The sequence below is a fragment of the Osmia bicornis genome, chromosome 9, assembly GCF_907164935.1.
Source record: "Osmia bicornis bicornis chromosome 9, iOsmBic2.1, whole genome shotgun sequence".
Lineage (NCBI taxonomy): Eukaryota > Metazoa > Arthropoda > Insecta > Hymenoptera > Megachilidae > Osmia > Osmia bicornis.
Genome location: NC_060224.1, coordinates 6682171 through 6705682, shown reverse-complemented (window position 1 = coordinate 6705682; position 23512 = coordinate 6682171). Strand labels below are relative to the sequence as shown.

Below are 23512 nucleotides of genomic sequence, written 5' to 3'. Positions count from 1 at the left end.
AAAGGAAGCGACGAGCTGGAGGACGTGGCAGCTAGCGTAACGTCGTAAGGAAAAACAGGATCAACTACTTAAGGATTCTGCTTTTCGACGGGGCTACTAGTTTTTCGGCGACGAAACGGGGATACGTTTCTTCTTCCGGTTAACAAGAAGCTCGCGCGGAAATTTCGACATCCCGACCGATTCGAATATCCCGGTCGAAGGTTTTTACTAATGCATTCCAATTACGATTGCGATCTCGGATATGCGATTCCGAGTTTAATCGATGGCCGAGTTGCAGTAATTTGCTGGGGCGCGCAGTTAATCGTGACGGTTCATCCGGCTACTCGAAATCGATTAACCCCCCGTGACGCACACTAATTACACTTCCCCGACAAAAAGTGTTGAGTCAAAATTCGATCAGCTTCTTTCCTCGCACCGTTTGAAATCGTAGAAAAATACGAACAAAGTCCCAAGCGAACGAAAGAGGCAACAAGAAAAAAGATAAACGAATCTCTGGTTTCCGGACTTCTTGAGCGCTTTAGAGGCTGCGACTCGCTTCTTTTCATCCGGCAAAGCAGCCGTCCGATGGATTATTGCGTTGTCCGGCTTCGAGGATGCAATTTCAGTTGTACTAGGGAACGACCTCGCTGGCAACGATCGCCCTAACTCTCTCCGAGGATAATCCGTAAAAGCGGAAACGAGCTCGGTGTTCGGAAGTTCGAGGTCGTAGCGCGGTTTCAGAGAGGATTGTCTGCGTGCGAAGCCTGTCGTCGCGGGGGGTTGCGTTCTGGAAAATCGCAGGAACCTCTTGTCACCGGATATCGGGGCCGCGAACGAAATCGATTTCACGGTCGCGATGCGACGAGCAACAAGTGTTCAAAAGCGGGGGTGGAAAAAAGGGGAGGAAAACGCGTCGCGTTAGGAAACTGGAAAACCCGGCATCGATGATGCGCTTTGTTCCGAATATATCTGCTTGAAATTCAACAATTTTCCTCGAGACTTGTCGCTCGGAAAATAACCTTACGAAGCGGGGAAAGAGTTTTGGAAACGAAAATGCTGAGGAAACTTTAAAGGGAAGATGCTCGATCACCTAACGTTACTGCACACACTTTACAATATAAAAATGATAAAAGTATCCAAAATTCAATTCTCGAAAATAAATGAATAAATTATCGGAAAATCGGTGACGTTAATTTTCTTCCTAAATTTTTAAGGTATCTAATATTCATTCAATAGCGTGACATTTGAAATTTCCTGTTCTCTAGCATCGTCATAAATAACCCCGGCAATTCCTACGGGAGATATTCTAGAAAGCAGTAGAATTCAGAAACGTTAGAATGTTTAATATCCCGGTTCTTCAGCGTCCCGGACTACACGCGAGGATAAATCACCTCGTAAACGAGAAAAGAATCGTCACGTTCGTTTTATCGAGAAAATCCTTGGGAACGAAGAAACAATGGACGCATTTGGTGAACAGGAGGCCGACACAGTTTCGAACTTCTAGTAGAGGTTGGTCGAGTCTGGGCCACGTGCCTGGTACCCTTGTAGGTACACTTGAAAAGGGTGAGGGCCAAGCTGTGCTGTTAGGCCGAAGGGGTTGATTCCATGCTAAGAGAGGGGGATATCAATCGATGTCACGTAAAGTGTGTGCGCTTGTAAATTAATTGGCCACCTGTGGATGGAGATGACACGATGCTTCTACCAGTTTCGTTGTCCGTGCTGGCCATCGGATCCTAATCAGATTAGTTAGCCACCCAAAGGTGCGACGTACGATTCGGGATAAATATTCATCTCCATCTACCTCGGCCACGAAAATTTCATCTCTTGGAACAAATAAAAACACCGTTGGTAAACTTTAATCTGCACCGACCATTCCCTTCCCCTATGCCCCCTCGTCCAAACTTTTTTTTTTCACCTACGTTCCGTTCGTTATCAATCACAAAAGTCCCATAGAAGCGGCGAGCTCGGTAGAACCGAATGAATGCGTTACCCTCTATCACGGAATCTCTCAGAGAACGTTTCTATTCAACCGGTCTACGGTACAAACCACCCTCTCGTACACCTCTCTACCCCCACGGAGCATCGCCGGTGATATCCAAAGTTTCGATACGAGCAGAGTACATCGGATAATTTTGCAAGCGTTGCCGGTGGTTCCCTCGACGTCGGAACGGGTGCAATATCAACGCAACGGTAGGGTGCCGTGGGAAAACGTTTGCCTCTTGTGCGTTTACACCTAGCTTCCACTGCTATGGTAGTCTGTTCATTTAATGCATGCACTCGAATATATCCCGCTAATGGTCCGCGTATCGTGGACACCGTACCGTTCCGTTCTGGCTCCCCTTTTACAGCCAGAGACACTTTGTTTCCGTTTCTATTCTCTATCTTTTCTATCTACCCGTTTCACCCTGTGTCTCGTAGCAATTTTCTCGACGACAACGGGGAAACGAAGACAACCGTGAATACGTCTTTGAGGCGGTTACCCTTTCGTCGACGGCTTGGGTAGGCTTACAAAAGCCGTCGTCGACTTCTCACGCAGCTCTTTATCGAGCAAGGTATCGCGAATCTGTGTTGAGAGGACTTTCGAGCGACCTGTTTCAACGGGCCAACGATTTCTACTCGCTTCGAAATGAATCTTACGTAGCAATAAGGGTTTACAGGGCGAACGAACAGTATTATTTTCAAATTGCGAACGTTAAAACACGACTCTGAAATCCCGACGATCGCTTTCGGCTTAAAGTCGTCTAGCAAAATTAAGAGGGAGGATACGATCGTTTACGCTCAGTTCCCGATTCATCGACGACGATCTATTTGCCCGGGAGTATTGTTTCTCTGGCCACGATTCAAGGTGTTGCTCGCGTAGCAAGTTACCGAATGCACACGATGGTTCCCAAAGTTTCGTCGAATCGGGGTAGAAACATCGAGGCGGGCCAGCTATTGGCTTAACTATTTAGACCACGACCATTCAGGGATTTGCTTTGACGAACCATAGTACGCTGCGTGACGATTTCTCACAAGCACGCGTTGCTTGCGGCCTACACTGTGACGCGGTGCATACATGCACCGGAGGTGCGCTCGTCGGGACGATCATATCGTGTCCCGGGCATACCTCGAACCGGCCAGAGCCGTTCGCGTCCCTTGGGTTCGCATACGCGACAACGTGTTCGGTGACCGCACACCACAACTAGAAACTTCTCTCTATCTGACTAGAACAGGCCTGGGCAACTGGCGCTTTTCATTGCCCGTGGTAAGCGCCGATGTCAGATACCATTAACCCTTTCCTAACCAGACGGATATACAGTTGCCCACGAAAGTATCCGAATTGCAATTGGAATTTCGTCCGTTGAATCGTTATTAAAATTGATCAACGAAAGTATATCAAAAATGTCTGAACGTACTGAGAAACCCTGTTCTAATAAAGGGAACAGAAGGACCACCAGATGTGTTTGGTGTTTGTCAAAAGTCAAGAGACTATATTGCAAAGCAGTGCAATAAACAGTCTTTGGAACAAAGGGACTCCAGTTTACTTTCTGACTGTCCAAGTCAATCGCTTCTAGTTATCCACAGAGTAAAATTTAAATTCAAAGTATCGAAGAGACTGCATTTATTTAATAACCCATTTCCAATATAGTCCATCGTTTTCTTATCAAATAAAATAATGTAACTTTGAATAGGACCTAGACTAAACAACTACCGAATGTCCCTGCAAATAGAGATCACTCGGAAAAGAGAAGTTGAACTACTTCCCAAACCAAACAGGGACTACCAGTCTGTTTGAAGCGTGAACTTTCGAACGGTAGTGTCCGTGCACGAGCAAGGAGGTCAGTAAGAATAGTTGTCGCGAGACTTTGCTTGCCCTGCATACGTAAGTTTGCCCTGGCACACCGAGCATCCCTAGTCAACCGAGATTTATAGCGTACACGGGGCAACACGAATCGCTAACTGGATAAAACTCGAAAGGATGTCCTCGGAACATGGACCGGCCGAGATGTTTGCAAGAAGAACGAAGTCGAAACACGGTCGAACCACAATCGACGTTCGGCTTTGGTCACAGACCGCTTCGGGCTCGGTTACTCGAAAATATAGGGCAGTTTGTAGAAACGAGAAACGGTTAAGGACACACGTACCATTGGTTTAACGATTATTCCGATTGGACCGTCGAGTTACGCGGAAATCTGAGCAGGATCAGACAACTCGATTGGCTAGCATTCGAATTATTACGATCATTTCTCATCGATCGGTTTTACTGGACTCGGGTTAGAATTAGAAACGACAGAATGAGATTATAGGAAACAAAGAATTCGATATTTTGGGTAGTGATTTATCACCTCGAGGGAAACTACATTGATACCTCCTGAACTTTTGATGTTCTGTTATTAATTAAATGAAATGAGTTGATAAAAGAAATAAAATAAATGAAGTGTGTACATGTAGGCAATATATAGAATGCCTGGCGTTTTTGGGTAAAGTATAAAGTATCTGAATTATTTTAATATTATATAAACTTTTCCTAGACATTGTAAGGATTTTGCAAAATAATTATTCTAAAAGTCAGTAAAGTAAGAAGAAATCTTGAAAAGTCTTTAAATTAAAAATTTTAATTAAGAGGAAAATTAATATTGTTTACATAAATCAGGATTAAAATCGATATTTCCTAGGCATTCTATACAATACCTGTTTTTCATATATATTGTAATTAAGTGATTTTTAATTGTGAAATAACGAATTACGCAATGGGAATAATTAATAAAATTGCAACGTACAAAGTTTGGAAAATAAACATCAAGCAGGCGCTTTTTATAAATTAAAAAGGTATATTAACGTCATCTAACGGAAAAGAGCGTAATACGAATGCTACAGAATACTGCTTTGATAACGCGAATAAAGTTCCCTTTTTTATATTGAGCAGGGAGGGCCCGCCATCTTGTGTAGATTCAATGAAATGCACCGATGGCGTCGGCTTGATTCGAATTTCGTACCCAATTTATAAATGCATTGTTACGATCATTTTTAAGCAGATAAAAGTATTGCACACAATGTCATTAACAATGCAGTACATATGAGACAACAAATACATGTTTTCTATGGAAAGTTCAAGTGAAAGATCGACTCACCATGGTAGGACGCTCATCCCGTAGGCGGGTTGTACATCTGGCGCTTTTTCAAACACTTTCCTCTTCAAAACTAAATATTTCGCGTTGCTTTACACGCTCAACAAATAAACGAACGATTATTTAACAAGTTTCGATAAAACTAATGTAGTTTTAATCACTAATCACGAATTAAACAACCAATAACGGGAGTAACTGCTAACGGTCGCGCGCCAGAACCGGAAATGCGAAAGCACGCGCACGCGTTATAGGTGGCGCGCAATATATATTTTTTGAATTTAAATTTAAAAATTCATGAAGTTCTTACAATGCGTATTATTTATTTTAACTAAATGTACATGAATTTAGAATGGTTCATAACTATTTTGTTCTTAATTAGTTTCTCATTCAATTATTTAACATCGCATAGTAATGCAACTCCGCGTATAATCCAAAAATCGGGTGGTCTTTTTGTTTGTAACCATAACGGTGTTACTAATAGCATGTATGTTCTACTTGGCTTTTTATACACTGGACACTGTGAAGTCAAAAAAATGTTAATAAACTATATTTAAATAAAAAAAAATTTTTAATACACCACGTTTTTAAGACGGACTAAAAAATATAAAATAATTTTTCCTAGCCCCATACAGATTCCTAACCTCATACAGATAGTCCTGAAAATTTGTGATTGTGAATTTTTAATAGCTATGGATTTAGTAGACGGACTTTTCAGTCCGTCTTAAAAACGTGATATATTAAAAATTTTTTTTATTTAAATAATTATTTTCTGCTTTTTAGTCAGACAAGAAAGTGAGTTAATAAAAACGTGTTAAATAAATTAATAATTACATACATATATACCTGATATAATTTTGGATCTTTATCTGGAAGGTTGTACAAGGCAAAAATATGAATCACAGGCATTAACACGTATAAAACTTTATTTGCTGATTCACATAATATATTGTTTCTTTTATCCCAACCAGCCCCTTCAAGGTATAATCCATACACATATACTCCCTCCTAAAATATACCAACAATTTTTTATTTATTAGTAACATCTCCTGTTTAATAATAACGTCTCATATAACATACGTGAGGTGGGGTCTTTATTTCTTCTACTGAATATCGTAAAACATCATTATGTAATGTAACATTGTCTAGAGCCCATCCTTTATGAGCTCTTGTTACTTCCTGACGCATTGCAGTAAGAAATCCTATGCAATAAAAGGTATAATGTATTGGTGCATAAATATAATTTATTAGTAATTATATACCTTGAGGATTAAAGAATCCGGTCATCCAGAATTTGACAGGCCTTCCACTATTCAACCAAGTAGAAAATTGCTTATTTCTATCTAATAGTTCAGTAAACCAAAACCCAAGAGTGGAAGATTCCCATGACTTAGCTTTCCATGCTTTTGGTATCCTGGCATCATATATATTATCAAGAGCATCTCTCAATTCCTAAATGTGTTCATATGTTTAATTTCGTTCTATTGTGTATACAATAATTTAAAAAACATTACCTCACTCATTATTATAACACCTTCTATGGCAAGTAGAAGATTGTTGAGCATCTTATTCACGAGTTCAATAACTACTTCTATTCTATCAATTTCTTGCTTTAAGAAAATATTCATTGGTGCAGTACTACCTAATAACTGTAATCTATAATATTGCAATTTGAATTAGTTAGTAGAACCATAAGAAATGCTTCAAAACCGACCTATATTTTACTTCAAATGGATCATAAGGTGGTGGTAATTTTGCTAGCATATCCTTTGATTGTCTGGTTACAAGTGCTTCTCTAGATTCACCACCATCGGCACCCGCCTCTTTCGGTTGCACAGACATTATTGTATCTAATACAGCTTGTGTACTACTTGCTTGATATCTGTAATTGTGTTAATATTTTCAGTAATTTAAATAAGTTAACTAAACTAAAGAAACATTACTCACGTAATATCTGCATTAGGATGCAACCCATAAACTTGAGGTGGATCTATAGAAGCCATTTCTTCTACTACCTTCAAGTAATCTGTAACTTGCTTATAAACAAGGACCGAATATCCTTTGTAGAATACAAAATCTTCAGAAAATAGTGCCTCTGAGAACCAAATCTTGGTAAATGTGTTTAACAATCTTTTGTCATAGTCATCTGTAACACGTCCTCCGTATTGCACCTCTCCTATCATATATCTAAAAATTAAGTAGACCTATTATCAGCCGAACTATTTGTCAAGCCACTTCTTCTTTTACCTAACAGTCTGCCAACTAATTCCTTGTTTTATGTCAGCATCATTCAGATGGTTGTTAATGAATATGCAAGATGCCAACCAATCGGATAGATTAAATTCGTATGGTATATTCCAACCTAGAGGTCCAAATTTTCGTCGTTCTTGAACAACAGTATGCAAAAATGATACTGTATATATAATTGGTATATATTGTGGAGCATCACACTGATCTAGCATGTCTTGATTCATGCCACTATACGTAGAAAGCAAACCGGCTCGTACCCCTACAATCAAACAATAAATACATTTATAGTATAAAATACCAATTTGAAAAAATAGATATATACCTTGTGGAGGTTCATAAGTATATTTTATGGACATTTGAAGAAGAGATATTGGAAATTGTTTATGGGGTTCTGTTGTGATCCATATACGAAAATTAGGATCTGGATCCTCCATCTCCGAAATAAAAAGAATCAATTCTTCCATGTATTCTAAACCTAAATGACAATTTTGACATAACGCCCAGTAACCCTGAAACATTTTTTACACGTTGCTCAAATCTACGGTATCAATTTCAAACATAAATTCTCTTGTACTATTCATATAAATAAACAAACTTCAGTTTTGGCACTTTGAAGCAATTTCCGCGCATGAACTTCCTGTCCTTGACCCATTGAAATACTTTTGCATCGAACCTCCATTCTCTTAGCAAGTTGTTCGATACCAGGAGTCGGATCCGACCCCATACTTAAGAAACAAATCATTGGTGTATCTGGCCTTGATTCACTGTGCATTACATCCAAACGAGTAATAACAGGTTCCGCATATTTTTCTCCTAATGAATGGGCGATATACTTTCGTGATTGTGATAACGTTCTGTCCATGCACCAAGCTCTATAAATTATAAGCATTAAATACAAAGCAATCTGGCACTCGTACAATAAATAAATGACGAATTTAAATGAACCTTATTAACAATAAGCGTCGAAAAGTATCCAAATTATTATATCCATTTGGTATCACTTCCTCTTCTGGGGCCGGTTTATCAAACCAACTTTTCCAAAGTTTCTCAGAAGCTGGTACTTGAGAAACAATATATTGAAACTGTCTCAAAGAAGAAAGCGCAACTAAATTGAGCCAGCTGACATCAGAAATCCATTTGCAAGGTTTTGGTGTAACATTATTTAAATCTAAAGCCGCACCGCCTTTGATGAGATACTGAAATTCATCATAAGTAATAGCCTCACGCTGTAGATCGATCTTCAGTGTCATTAACAAGCTGAACATATATTTATGTATCTGATAAAGACCTCGCGCTTTGTATCTGAATATTTCATAAGTGAGATATTCAATGATATAAATTATTCTTCTCTGATTAACTGGGCTCTTCTCGGATCTAAAATAAACGAACACTTTCAAGTTCATCCGGACTAATTGATTGTAAATTAATTGAACAAGTATAACGCATACCTTTCCATAGAAATATCGAAACGTTCTAAAAATTGCACGAGGGAAGTTTGATACATGCAATTAACCAGAGCCATATCGCAAATTAAAAAGTATAGAACACTGCCACGTGTTGCGACAGGCCTAAATTCTTCTCGTGCGGTGTCAATTCTTAATTCCGTATCTTTTGCGATATTTAACTTCTCGTTTATTTCGGCTGCCGTTTGTTTCGTAATGTTTAATACCGACATTAATTCTACGTCTTCTATCAAGGGACCCTAAACGTGAATGAAATTAAAATGATTATATACAGTTTACAAAGTTCTTGTAACATGAACTGATATACCTCCACAGTGGTTAATTTATGTAGCAGATTAGCTTCCAATTCTTTAATCTTTCTATTATTTGCAGTTACATCTGCTATCAATTGTGTCTTCTCCGTTTCGAGTTCTTTCTTTTCGGTTAATATCACTCTTCCTAATAATTGATCTTCTAATCCTATAAGTACAAATAAGCATTGAAATGTATAGAAAAGAAAATTGCAAGTAAATTAAATACCTTTGATGGTAACAGTAAAATCAATTATAGCAGTACGAGCAAATATCTCTGGGCTGTATGATGGATTTGGCAATTTTGTGGTGATATAAAGTCTGAAATCCTGATGAATATCCACTTCTTTATCTCCTAATTTGACCTGTTGAAATAATCAATTTATATTTTTATTACAATACGAGTACAAATACTATACCTTTAACGAGGTTCCTATCTTTATGAAATTTTTCTCGAGTAAGTTATCTAATACTGGATCTAACTCTTCTCCCACATTTTCAATAAGCAAAGGTCGACCAAGAGAAACACAATCTTCCAAATGATTTCTAAAATACTTGTGTGTAATAAGTGTTACCTGAAATAAAACGTTACAATAAATAAATGATTTCAATAAGCATGAGAATGAAAGAATCTACCTGCAAAGAAAAGTCTTCCTCTTTGTTCTTAATCCATGCTTTACCTTGCAATTGAGGATCTATTAAAAGAGGGTATCTATTTGCTCTCGTTACTATGATTCCATTTTGAATGGATAAATCATCTGTCGGTAGGCCTTGCAAACTCCATTCTCCGATCTTTAAATAAAATACAGAGATACAGCTTTATGTATTATCCCGAGTATTAAATATTTAACATACTACTCACTGTAGCAGTATCGGTTAAAGAGTTCGTAATATTGATTGTGAGAGAAATTGGAATTTTTCGAGCTTGAATGAAGTCAAACCACCGTCGCTGTAATAGACTTCTAAATTCCTGATTAAAGGGTCCACAATAGCACAAGAAACCGACTAGGATCAAAATGTCTCCAACAAGACGATCAGTTTCTGATTTAAATGTAGCCAGTTGTTCGGTCCATCTGATCCTTTCACCCGAAAGTCCTTCGATCATTGCAGTCGCGGTATCTGTTTTTGCTTGGCAAATTTCAGCTAGATCAACTATTTTCTAACAAAATACACCTCATTGAATATTATCTGTAGTATCAATTTAATTATTCACATGTGTTTAGTAAATTACTTGACGCTCTTCCATCACTCCATCATATTCTTGTTGTACCACTTTCAAATCTTCATCTTTGGCTTTCAAAAGACTTTCAGCTTCCGACAAGTTTCGATTCGCTTTCTCGTATTTGCTTTCTTGAACAGCTAAATTTGCCTGTGATTAACAAAATTGTTAGTCTAACTATGAATATTGGCTATAGAGTAATATTTTATTTTTCTAAGTAGAACAGAAGTTACTTTCAAAGGAAGAACGTCTTTATTTATCCCATAAAATGTAACCATCGAAATAGTCCACTGAATAAGACCAGCAACATTTCCGCAAGCCTGTTTTGCAGCCTCATAGGTGTACAAATGATAACTTAAATAAGGTTGCATTAAATCAACAGTCTCTGCGTTGATGTTATCCTTCGGAAAATTTTGCAAATTGTACAGAAACCTAGTATCAGCCAACACCTTCAAACATGATAGTCAAAATCACTATCTTGAACGTCAAATATCGCTCTAATTCATTCAGAAACAAAAGACGATACTTTTAAAGCTTCTGGCCAAGAAGGCGTTAAAAATTGCCGATCGTAGTCAGGTTTAACTGGTTCTAATTTTCTTCCAAACAATATTATCACACAATCCATTATAAGAGTAATTAAGTAAGGTGGTTTCCCTAGTTTTCGAACGGTGGCAATATCAGCAGCTTTTATAGTCTACAAACGTTATTTTAATGGGTTTAGAAAATGCAGTACGTTTTTATAAAAATCCAGATCAATAACTGTGAAAACAGGGCTGACCTGTAATGCAGCTTCTGCTGCAAGCAACGCAGGTTCAGCTGCTTTCAATTTCTGTTCCGCTACAGACTTTTCTTTCGAGATTACTTTTAAGATGGTCTCAGCCTCTTCTTTGGAAACTTGAACTTTTGCTTTCACTGTCTCTGCTTCGCTTTTCTTCTGGTTAACAGTGACTAGAATCTACAAACAGCGTGATTAAAGTGGCCGATTCTTAATTAAATTCAATTTATTAATGAAGAAATCTACGAACAGCTTCCACTTGCACGTTCTTCTCCGCGATTTCCTGCTGATTCTTTTCTAAGACCTTTCGCAATTCATCGACCTGAGCCGCAGCATCCACTAATTTGTTCAAACCACTGCTCATACGAAAAGCAAGCATGTTAATATTGTCCAAACGTTGTTTGTATAGTATCTTGTATCCAGCCAAAAATGTAAGAAATGATTTTGGAGTAACGTATGTCTCTCTTCGAAATCTGGAAAGCAAATATATATGTGTGCATGCAATGAATTTTAATAATTCAATATAATGTTACCTATCAAAGTATTTCATGCAAGTATCGTTAACATCATCTTGTATGTCTCCCATAACTTCAATTAATTGACGCTTTATTTCTGGAGTGCATATCACCTTGTACTTTTCCAAAAAGTGACTACTCACTTCATATAATGCATCTCTTGGCCATTTCCAAAACCAATTAATTGTACAGCCAGATATCAGGGCAGGGAACTTTAATGCCCGAGATCTGAATTTCTCTCCAACCTATTAAGATTGTTCAATAAAATTTCCACGACTTTCTATTTGCTTCCAATAACTTCATCAAAAGTCCTAAGACCAAATAATAAAGTTACTCACTGGTGAGAAGCAAAGAACTACGTGCAATTGATTTCTTGCGCGTGATATAAAATAACGATAAAGATTATCCGGTGTCGGTGGACATCTTGGATCGTCAATCTTCATCAATGGAATTGATTCTGTTACGACTTCGTCAAGTTCATCAGGAGGGAAGAGATTTGCAACTTCCCCGACGCTTAGAATATTGTTGATGTATTCTAGAAAAGCTTCTTCTTTTATTTCGTTGTCGGTGAATATAAACGTCTGCCCTCTGCTCCCTGTACCCGCTGCATGGTAAACCTTCCGCAGATCCTCTATTAAACTTCCAACATTGTAACTCCTAAAGACAAAATGATCATATTAGATGCTATCATCATAGGCTATATTTATTTCTATTGCTCCTTCACTAATTACCTGGTTAACGTTATTTGGAAGAAACTAAAACCGGCAATAAAAGAAGCCAAACGTGTTAGACTCTGTTTGCCTGATCCTCCAATACCTACGAGCATTGCATTGCTTCTGGGAACACCAAGGATTCTCGATATACGAATCAGATGCACAAGTGCATCGTGGAAGAACACTAAATCAAGTTGCATTCCACGAATATACTCGTTGAATTGATCCATGTTTTGATGAACTTTCACGATCACAGCATCATAACTATGAAAAGAAGAAAACGAATGAAAATGGATAATTGAAGATAACTTAGGATTAAATTATACCTTGGTATTTCTTCGTAGATTTTCGGCGCTTCTAATACAAAATCGTCTGGCTCGTCCCCGGTGGGTTCTGGTGGTTCACGCAGGAAGTTGACAAAATAAGTTTCAGTGGCAATGTAATAATTAAAATCGGAACCTAACATCTTCTCAGCTGTACGTCTTAACGTGGCTTGGAACCACTGGGTGTCTGTACTCGATGTAAATCTAACAAATGAAAGGAAGTTATTGTATGTTGAGTTAAGTGAAACTGGTAACCAACCGATCAGCGATTACACGAGTACACTCGTGTTCCCAAAGCTTCAGCAGTCGGGTTACAGAGTCGCATTCAGCTCTCTCGATTCTTAGTATACCTTCCCAAATTCGAGACAGATCTCTTAGATTAAAAACGTAATGAAACTTTGCTGGTGTTGGCAGCATCTTCAACTTGGTCTGTTGCCATAACACCCTGGTCAAAGGTACCAATTTAGGTAAGAAGTTCACGATAATTTCTTCAAATCTGCTGCTGCAGAAGTATCCTTCACCAATGGATCCTTTAAATTGTTAAATAATTATTAAAGAACCTTCCAACGACTCCATAGATGGTGCACTTACTGAAAATCGTATCCATTGATTTATTTGAAGGTAGAGTACAATTAAAAATGTTAAATTGTCTTTTCAATCTCGGAGGGATATCGTTTCTACCACCGCCTGGGTGAATCATGGCAGCGATTAACTGAATATCTTGTAAAATACAAAAATCACCCGGCTTATCTAATGAATAAAAGCCTCCGTATTCCATCAACTGACGAACAATCTCGTTTGTAATTTGATCACCCCATTCATTTATTTCTGGCATGTTTATATCGTCGATAAAGATGGTCATCTTGCGACTACCTGGTGGTCCATAAGTATTTCCGACTCTTTTCTCCACATAACTCTCAAATACACGCTGCATAATTTTATGCAAGATCATTAAATTTTATTTACTAATTTGTGTTTAAAAGTAAAGCTACCTGAACCATGTTGGGCGTGGAGGCTGAAGAAAAACTAAAAGATTTATACAAATGCTCTTCGGGGTCGTAATTGGCCATGTAACCTTTGATCATTACAGTTTTCGCCGTACCCTGTTCTCCTAAAATGTTAATAAGAAAACAGGGTAGATTAATTTTCAACCAGAAATGAATTATACTTAAACTTCATACCTATCAATAGTACAGCCTTCTTCTGCTTTGCAATAGTATCGATTAAAAACAATGTTCTCGTATTATCTATGTTTGGAACCAGAATTGAATAATAATTCAGAACTTCATCTGATGGATATGTAAACTCTGGGACCTTTTTAGACCAATGTATCCAATGTCCCTCATCGGATACCAAGTACTCGAAGATAGTTTCGTCTTCCTATAGTGAATTATGGCAACTGTTCCTATTTCTTCATTAAGTTATTATCCCATGCACAATTACCTGACAGTGGGGCCAATGACATTTTGATTCGTGACGAACACAAAAGTCCTGTAACATGTTACGTTCCTCTAATTCTAACACCGCTCCTAAACTCCACATAAGTGAAAACAGGAATATTTTTTCAATATGATGATCTGACAATATCTCTGAAAGTAATAGATGGCAGATAAAGGATTTGTGTATAATGACTCACAATTATAAAAGAAGTAGGCAACATACTTGAATCATGGTTATCACTTTTACCGAGTAAACCCTCCAATAAATCTATGCATTGTCTTATGTATATAGCTTCTAGAAGAACCATTTTTACTGGAAGCTTTGTTTGAACATATGTATGAGCATCGTTGTATATTTTGTTAAAGAACCCACGCAATACATCTACCTCTGCAGGTGGTCGTTTTTTAAACCACCCCTAACGATTAACCAAATGAACAATATTTAATACTGATACATGGTTCACAACTCTTAAAGTGATATACCTCTAAAATAGGACTCCACTTTAACACGGAAGCACTCATGAACACCATTCCCATACGTGATACCGTAGCCGGTGATGCATTATCAACGTTATCAGGCTCAAAGACTAATTTACTGTTCGACGCCATGATTATACGATCACCATTAGCTAAAGTTAATGTTTTATTGTCATCCAAGACAGAATTAAGGTTCTCAATCCATACTGCGTCTACAGGTCCATCCAGAACCATCCATAAATTTTCGTTTTTCTTTGTATGTGTGGATCTTCTCCATATAGTGGAAAATATTCCATCAGTCCAGTCGTTTGTCGCTACATCAAGCCTTCCAAACATTTGGGACGCAGTTATGGCCTGTGAAAAAATTCTTGAAATTGAACAAATTGAACCTCTTGACTGCGAGGTTTGTCCGGACGTTAAAAGAAATAACTTACTTTGGGATTCATTCTAACTTCTTTGTGCGGCATACCCATTTCTGTCAAGGCTCTCATAAGGGTCCACATACACTGCGTTTTTCCAGCTCCCGTTGGTCCAAGCACCATCAAACCATGACGAACAAGAGAGGTTTCGTAGAGCTGAGGATAGAGAAGAATATTGTCATTCTGAACCAATTGAGAAAGTAAACGATAAAACATACTTGAACTACTTTTAGGTTCCACTCGGCGTGATTCGTTATACCAAGTGCAACAGTTGCATTTGCAATCGCCTTTTGTAAATCTTTGTACGTTTGAACTCTGAGTTTAATTCCTGGGAACATATCATCGATGAGAGACATGAACAGAGGTTCATCTTCATCTACTAACTTCGACAGATTCATGTCTCTAAAATATTATTTTAATCATTTAGTATGTCTTCCTTTGCTGAAAGTAACTCAACGGATGTCTTATTTCACCTTAAAACTCTCATCAGAGTAGTTTCTTCAGAATCAGTAGGATTTGCTCGCTTCTGAGCACCCAGAGTTCGTAAACAGGACAATATATTCCTCAAACCAAAATCGTAATGTACTTGTTTGCTGAGTTGTTCTTCGCATAATTTGTACAATGTATAAAATTTCCGTGACAATAAAACGTTTTCTTTGAAACCGCAGGCTGCCAGTTTTACGCGCATAATTATCTAAATGAACAATTGAAACAGTGACAAAATTGTATTTAACATCCAAATTTGAATTTGTAGATGTGATTACTAATTTTAATAATCAATAGCGTACTTGTCTATCAGGGACCATCATAGCCACGCTTCTAAATTGTATCTTCAAATTTTCTGGCAATTCTTGGCGACCAGCGTAACCAGGGTTCATCGTGATGAAGATTCCGAACTCGTAATTCAAATAATAGATTTCACCGTCGCTAAAGAGAAACTTTGTCTTTCTTTCCTTTCTTGCTGTGAGTACAATTGCTATTTGTTGAGCAGCCACCGATAAAACGGGTAAATCGATTCGATTGAATTCGTCGAAACAACCCCATATGCCAGCCATAGCTAATCCTTTAAATATTCTTCCTAGACCGCGAAAATCCATTTGATCAGAGCAATTAAATACGACGACGTATTTTCCAAGAGCCTTCCCCATATCTTTCGTGGTTTCTGTTTTTCCAGTACCTGCTGGACCCGCGGGTGCACCCCCAAAATTCATACCTAAACGTATAATTTAAAAAATATACAATCTTGGTAGAAAAATTATTACGCGAACATACAGCAGCCTATAATGACCTTACCTACGGCTTGGGCCAACGTTATGTAACACCTATCTGTAAGAGGTGTAATAGCCAGTCTATCGGTGCATCCTAAGAACTCATTTTGATAAGTGAAATCAATATCAGTGATTTGAATAGGAATGTCTTCGTTATCAGGATTATAATAAAATCTGATCTGTTTTAACCATTCGAAATCGAGTATATTGCGGACTCTATGGTGAAACAGCTCATCGAATATGTCCCTATAAAATTTACACAAATTCGTGAAGTTATTTTCATCACCACCTTTCCAAGATTATCGTATCGTTATTCAACCTTTGATGTACATGAATTGTAATTAAAGCCTCATATTTTGCTCTAGCGTATTTCGTCAAATCTTTAACAGTGACTTCAATAAGGCTATTTAACAAGTCAAGAAACCATTCGTTAGTCCTTTTCATCACTCCTCTGTCCCGTTTTGCTGTCTTTAGTGCTACCTCAGCATCTCGAGTCCACAGGACTTGTAAAGCTAATAGACCCACCTAAGAGAAATTAACTTTTAGAAAATGTTCAAGAAAGAAAAGGAGCTTACTTATGTACTTGTAAAATTGAATTATCTATCAAGTGTATGATATCAAAGTCATCGTTATCGAGTGTTTGCAGCCCTTGCGAGATCACACAGCCCACAGAAAATTGATGTGCCACTAACAAAGTGTTCAGCCAGTTTTCTACACCTCCTGTACATACAACATCTTTCTCTAATACCACCTTTTCCTTTTCGCGCGAATACATGGCTATAATCTTCTCGTATTCTTTTTCAGAAAAGTCCATCTGCAAGTGGAGGAATTGTTGAAGAGGTCAAGAAGAAGAGAATAATATCACGGATTCATCACCTTTGCTATGTTGTCAAAGAATCCATCGAGATAATTTTGTATAGTGTGACAATCGGCTGCTTGACCGAGTATTTCTAGCAATGTAGGATCTGATATAAAACAGAACCTTGGGAATACACTTCTCTTTGTTTCCAAATACCTGTGAAGATATTGAAATAATTTAAATCAAGGTTCGCCATAAGTACACAAATATATTTAAATACCCGCTAAGAGATTTCTGACAGGATTCCAATTGTTCCAACAAATGTGGTAAAAATTGCCCCATTGTTTCATCGCCTGTACATGTTTCCACCGCATTCAATTTTTCACGTGCTCGATACATAATTTTTATCCAAGCTTTATCGATATTCTAAAATATTGAATTATACATATCAAAGACGAGCCTGAATTTTAAATCAAATTTTCTTTTTTACATTGAAACGTTTTGCTTCTGCTGGCAATTGCTTCGATATATCACCACCAATAAATACTGCTTCCAAATAGGCCCATAAATTTTGCACAGTCAACCATTTTGCTAAGATTTCCGAGGTGTTACTTAGTTTACTTTGCCATAGTTGAATATCTTTTTTAAAAGGCGCGTTGTATCTAAAGGAAGCATCTAAGATTTATTTACTTTTCTTTTATGAATTAACGATATTTCAATTGTATGACAAAATGGAATTTGATACCGGTTTGCTAAAAGTGAACTGATCACCATCAAGCTATCCTCGAGATGAGATATTATCTCGTTTGTTTCTACGCCTTTCAGGAGCAATTCTCCTCGTTGCTTAAACTGGGAGAACTGTAAATTTATAACAGCCCATTCTGCGATAATTTGTTTTAATTTGCTCTCTATATCTTGCTCTTTCACTGCACTGATACATATATCCTGATAGAATCATAATGAAGTTAACAAAGCAATAATATTTAATTAAATGGATCAAATATTTTGACTATAATTAATACCTCAACATCGTCTTTGTATTTTAATAAAGGTGCCTCCATCACATTTGCCAATGTAAAGTTTTCTGATTCAACGTTGAAGTTATATTTACACAGCTTTGACATTCTTTCCCAGTGTCTTTCTTGCATTGCCTTATTTGCCATTAATTCCAGTAGCGGACAAGTCTCGTTAAAATCATCGATCTTCTTTTTCAAGTCGATATATGCTGGCCAGTCTGTCATGGCTTTTGGTAGTCGTCGACATCTGAAATACAATACAAAATTAGTTTATTGCTAATGGGTAGGAAGAAGTAACAACAATTTAAATTTACCTATTCTGAAAATCAGCTAATTCGGTTACTATGGAATCGATATCAATTTCAGACCAAGGTATCTCAAAGTAACTGTCGATAGTTCGATTCACTTGCAAATATAAGCTATATAATTTCTGTAATAAATTGATTTCTCTCTTTCTCTGATGAAGAGCCGGATATTCCGTGCTTTCAATACCAAATAAACTTTCTCCGCTACTATAAGTCTCATACCTTTCCCACAATTCTTCCAGACGGCCTTGAAACAGAATAAGTCTAAAAAGGACAAATTGATAAATTATTTGAAATAAACACTAGAGTTGATTAATCGTACCTATCACTTGCTTCTTTAGCTGGTATACCCTCAACCATCGGACCATTAAGCTCAAAATCAAGATCAAAATTAATCACATCCTGTTTCAGAATTGCTACACCATCTGTTAATTCTTTCTTCAGTGGCTCTTGCATTTCGCATATTTTTGCTTGTACTTGTTTAGCCTTATGATATATAACATTTTATTAAATATAATATGGTATAAAATAAATAACGATGCTGATCTTTATAGACAATACCGTGTTCAACATATTTGTAAAATTGTATCGTAGACTATCCACGATATCTTGTTCTTCTTTTGATATAGGGATGTTAAATTTTGCCATTAAACTGTACGTTTCGTCTATCAATATTAATTCCATGTCCAATGATATAAAATCGTCTCTTATTTCGGCTAAACATTTCATAGCGACCCTTACATCTTCTAAGTCCTTTATTTCTCTCGCTAGAACCTTATTCTTCTCGTTGATGTAATCAGTAATCCTTTTTAATTTATCTTTAAATGTACTAGACAACACTTGACCTAATAATGTTTTCCATGTACGTGCTTCAACTAAAAGTGCAAATTTTAATTTTTCTGAAACATATTAAGTTAATTAGAAAGTTTGATCATCGACACGGCAATCATGACACGCCAATTAGTTACCCATGTTAATTTCTATAGGACCGACTGTGTGCTTGTTCGGCAATTTTTCAATTTCGGAAATTAAGTCATCGTATTCTATAAATTTTTCTTTAATCTCCTGAGAAATTGGTTCAGAATTAACAAAACTCTGGATGATTTTACTTCTATCTTCAGACCATATGAACGAGAATCGTAAATACATCTATTATAAAATTAATTTATAAAGTAAATATCAAATATTGCATCTATCTATTATAAAATAAGAAGAAGAACAAGAAACGTGTATACATTGCCGATTTGCGCTACATCATCCTTTACTGCAAGAATTGCGCCTTGTAAACTCATTACAGCGCGAACTATTTCTTTATGATCAGAAATCGTATCGTAGTAGTTCTTAAGTGTTCTATTATCTTCTAAATGAAAGGATATAAAATAAATTTTATATAAACAATTTGCTATCAACATTACTGCTAGGAATGATTAATTTTAAATACCAGAGTTTGTTTTGTCTGTCGCTGAATAACGCTGTCCCCAAGTAATAATTTTTGTATGGTTCTCTAAAACGCCAATCACTAATTTCCCAAAGTAATGTTGTAGTTCTTCTATCGGAGGTACTATTACAACATTTGGTATTTGCAGAATAAATGTAGCTAACAGAATTGGAGATTCTTCTCTTGTATCGTTGTCACCATTAGCCGAAGAACTGCAATTATTAATGTAAAAAGAACATAAACGGGAAATTCGAAAATTTCAACTGCAGTTGCACGAACCTTAAAACTGTGACCTTTTTCTTTAACAATTCAAAGGAATTCTTAGTGCATTTTACTAAAGCTTCTATAAGTTTACCGTGAAAATATGCAAATAATTCCATGCAATCATTATGAACTTTATTTATTTGAACTTTGTGTGTTCTTTCAATGGGAGCAAAACCTAAAATTATTTATAACAGCTATAGAACATTATTCGTTTGTCATTAAAAATATTTGAAACTGATAATAAAATGTATATACCTGGTTCATATTTCCCTTTTGTTAATTTAGTCTCTGAGGCATATTTATGCACTTTCTCTGGATCCATCCAATTATACTTTACATTTTGAACGGACTCATCAATTATGTAGTCCATAAATTTATTAATAATTGTTATGACTGCTTTTTCTGCTGCTGACGATTTTATTTCGATGTCAGAAGCAACTGTACTTCCAAAAGCAATATTATCATCCAATAACTGTGTTGGAGGTTTTGGATTACCATTAAGTTTCACTAATATAGCATCTGCAATAGACTCAAAGATTTCATCAACTCTTGCCTCCTTCATGTCTGTTATCTCTTTTACAAAAACTTGCATAGATCGAATAGCTTTTTTTATTTCTTCACATGATTCAGAGATATTCAAACTTGTCCATGTTACTACTGATAGACAGGGTTGAAAAGCAATCTCAAGATTAACAAGAACACTTTTTATCAAATTTAGAAACAATGTTGGAATGTTTCGCCTGAAATTCAGGACAAAGATTAATTCTTTTCGTTCCTGAGAAGAAACCATGACAGACTTTTACCTCAATGCATTATTTTCTTCGACTAATTGTTTCACAGTTTCATAGGATGAAAAAATTTTATCTTTACAGAATGTTATGATCTGTATAAAGTCCGGTACTTCTAAGTTAAATCTAGCCATGTGTTCTGACTCACGTATCACTTCAATAATATAAGAGTCAAAATTTAAGTGATATTTATTTGTATCTGGATGCCGTATAAGTAGAGGTGAAGCTAATGCTAATCGAACCTTTAAATTGCAATAAGCGATGATTCAAATGATCATTAGTTTACTGTTTATATAGCGATAGTTATACCTACAATTTCGGATGAATCATACCATGCTTTATGGTATATTAATTCATAATGTATAAAGACATTGATTAAAGCATTGTAAATCTTAATACATTTCTGCATACGATCATGGCTAAGTACTCTTATACATTTTTTATATATTTCCATCGGTTCTTCGACACGCCGATAAAGCTGTCGAATCCATAAAATTCGACCAGCAATAGGTGGAATATTTCGTGGTAACGGTGGATCTGATCTGTCCTCGTTGTATCTATCTCGTACATCTTCGATTTCTTTTTGAAACAATACAATAAGTTCCAAGTATTTTCTATCAATTCTCAAATGTTTAAACTTCAGTTTTTCAAATCTATATCAATTGTATAATATAAATGCGCTATTATCAATAATAAATGTGATATGTATAACAATTACCTTGCTACTACTCTTAATGCTTCTGTTATGTTAGGAGTTTCTGCCACGCATTTATAAAAGAAATTTCTTAATTCAATTTCTGTCTCTTCTACATCTTTCTTAAATTTATCATAGTCAGCGTCAAAGTACGGTTTCCTGTGATTTAATGGATCATAATCTTGCGCTGAAATATGCTGAAAAAAGCTGAAAAATTTGTTTGCAAACGTATCTATTCCCTGTATTGCAGAACTATAAAGAATTAGATATGTTAATGCTGTTTGAAAAACATCCATAATCTGAAATATAATTAATTTATTCGTAATTATAGCAAATAACAATATTACTATCATAGTAAAATGTTACTAACTTTTATTATTCGTGATTTAAATGTATTAAATTTTCCGAAAACATACATTTCTGATACTTCAAAAGGTTTTTCATCAGCAGATTCTTTAACTTCTTTGCACATGTCATTATAATATTTATAATACTGATCGCATAATTTTGTACAATCCTGTAATAGAAATATAATAATAAACATTTTCTCGTTACAATTACTTAAAATTCATCTTAAATATACAAATATATGCCTTTATTTTGGATATCATAACAGATTTGGATTCATTCCAAATATTTATTTTGCCATTGTCAGTTAGATAAGCTTTACATGCTAAAATCATTTGATTTGTCATCTGAAATTAATAATAATGTAAATTAAATGTTGTAGTCGATAAAATATTCACTATATTTATTGTAATACCTTTACAAAAACTGCTGTAACCATTCTCCTTGTATTAAAAAATCGTGAAGTAGCATAGATCATTCTTATAGCATACATAAGAGGGGGTAAATATTCTCCCATTTGTGTAGGATCAAGTCTATATAATGGCTGAGTAAATTTTTCCAATGCATATAAATACTTCACATTATCTTGTGCAAGAATTTGTATCGTTTTGACATGATTTTCCAACATTTTCCATTTCTAGGTATGATATGTAAGGTACTTATTAATTCAGCAGAAAGAAGTTTATAGATAAATGTACCTTCATATGTTTTGAGTTCACCCTAGTTAAGAAGTCTATATATCTTTGAGTAGAAGGAGATTTGATATGTTCAATAATTGATGAAAAACGAGCAAGTAATCTTCTCCAATAACTAAGTTCTTCATTTGGTCCCATAAGTTCAGATTCTCGGCGTAATTGTTGACTCTCAACAATAGCCTATGTTCAAAATAAGCATTATTGTTTCTTCCATGCATTCAAAATAAAAATTACTACTTTACCCGTTCCATACTTTTCATCCATAATCTGACATTATCTTCTATAGCATGAATAACTTCTGGATCATTAATATTCTGTGTATTTTCTGGTATTGCTAAGTACTTATTATATAGCTCCCAGTCAGTATAAAAATGTATTGTATTCTCTAGATCTAGTTTAGTCACTAAAAGAAACATATTAATGATAATTATACTATTTAGAATTATAGTTTATTTCATACAGAGATGAATCTCAATGTCTTACTGCTTAAAAATTCACAAAAATCTCTAAAATCGCAAACGAAATTATTTATAACTTTTTCTCCTGCTTCAGCTTTTGATAATTCACCCCACATTGTATTAACTGTTATTGCAGGTAAATTTAATCTTAAAATTAACTCTGATATAGCTGCCAGTGCACTCTGAGATACAGGGTCAGCTTCTGCATATGCATAATATGTTTCCTATTGTGTTTAAGTTAAGAAGAAATATTAACAGTTTAAGTTAAGAAGAATTATAAATACATGTATTTTATACATATAAGAACATACTTCAAGAAGGTGTTTAGATTCAAAATCAATGTCTGATTTTATCCTGTAAACTATAACACATCTGCCAGAAAATTTTTCAGTGGAACCATCAGTAACACAGCAACGTATCATCTGATTTTCATGCTCAAATTGTGGATTCCATCGTCCAGATTCTATTGGAA

The 23512-nt window shown here is 36.0% G+C and overlaps 3 protein-coding genes across 3 annotated transcripts in view; 1 reads left to right on the top strand and 2 right to left on the bottom strand.

The window, feature by feature from the left end:
• Positions 1 to 17122, top strand: part of LOC114874456 — a 44863-nt gene extending 27741 nt beyond the window's left edge. Inside the window, exon 3 of the mRNA XM_029183742.2 lies at positions 17040 to 17122. Within this exon, the coding sequence (XP_029039575.2) occupies positions 17040 to 17071 (32 nt within the window). The 3' untranslated portion in view covers positions 17072 to 17122. The remainder of the gene's footprint in view (positions 1 to 17039) is intronic.
• Positions 5479 to 20418, bottom strand: LOC114874452 (dynein axonemal heavy chain 8). The gene is made up of 53 exons (XM_046287284.1): positions 20313 to 20418; positions 20073 to 20232; positions 19797 to 20005; positions 19591 to 19715; positions 19324 to 19504; positions 18917 to 19254; positions 18678 to 18841; positions 18365 to 18619; positions 18057 to 18297; positions 17780 to 17979; positions 17525 to 17696; positions 17315 to 17460; positions 17112 to 17250; positions 16819 to 17049; positions 16555 to 16760; positions 16261 to 16481; positions 15756 to 16180; positions 15441 to 15661; positions 15186 to 15369; positions 14983 to 15123; positions 14539 to 14902; positions 14319 to 14459; positions 14076 to 14221; positions 13814 to 14012; positions 13625 to 13743; positions 13224 to 13560; positions 12892 to 13162; positions 12636 to 12836; positions 12328 to 12573; positions 11935 to 12253; positions 11615 to 11841; positions 11332 to 11554; positions 11085 to 11261; positions 10833 to 11000; positions 10540 to 10755; positions 10319 to 10456; positions 9950 to 10246; positions 9724 to 9879; positions 9507 to 9662; positions 9317 to 9452; positions 9105 to 9256; positions 8783 to 9036; positions 8280 to 8708; positions 7930 to 8206; positions 7657 to 7843; positions 7332 to 7593; positions 7032 to 7271; positions 6799 to 6966; positions 6599 to 6740; positions 6347 to 6536; positions 6165 to 6286; positions 5931 to 6092; positions 5479 to 5604 (listed from the first exon to the last, which is right to left on the bottom strand). The coding sequence occupies exons 1-53, from the start codon at positions 20377 to 20379 to the stop codon at positions 5479 to 5481; spliced, it is 10974 nt and encodes a 3657-aa protein (XP_046143240.1). The 5' UTR covers positions 20380 to 20418.
• A 30-nt stretch (positions 20419 to 20448) lies between these two features.
• On the bottom strand, positions 20449 to 21237 carry LOC123988144 (dynein axonemal heavy chain 8-like; the record flags this gene model as incomplete). Its single annotated transcript, XM_046287173.1, has 2 exons — positions 20861 to 21237; positions 20449 to 20797 (listed from the first exon to the last, which is right to left on the bottom strand). Coding segments are annotated over exons 1-2 (468 nt in total), but the record flags the coding sequence as incomplete, so codon positions are not given.
• Positions 21238 to 23512: the final 2275 nt, after the last annotated feature.

Bases quoted from the DNA above. Each gene is read 5' to 3' on its own strand.
- LOC114874452 (XM_046287284.1), bottom strand. From the start codon at position 20,379: ATGGATCCAGAGAAAGTGCATAAATATGCCTCAGAGACTAAATTAACA. The intron at 14,460-14,538 runs GTTGTGAACCAT...GACCACCTGCAG, and splicing joins AGAGGTATATCACTTTAAGA to AGGTAGATGTATTGCGTGGG. The intron at 6,967-7,031 runs GTGAGTAATGTT...ACACAATTACAG, and splicing joins CATCCTAATGCAGATATTAC to ATATCAAGCAAGTAGTACAC.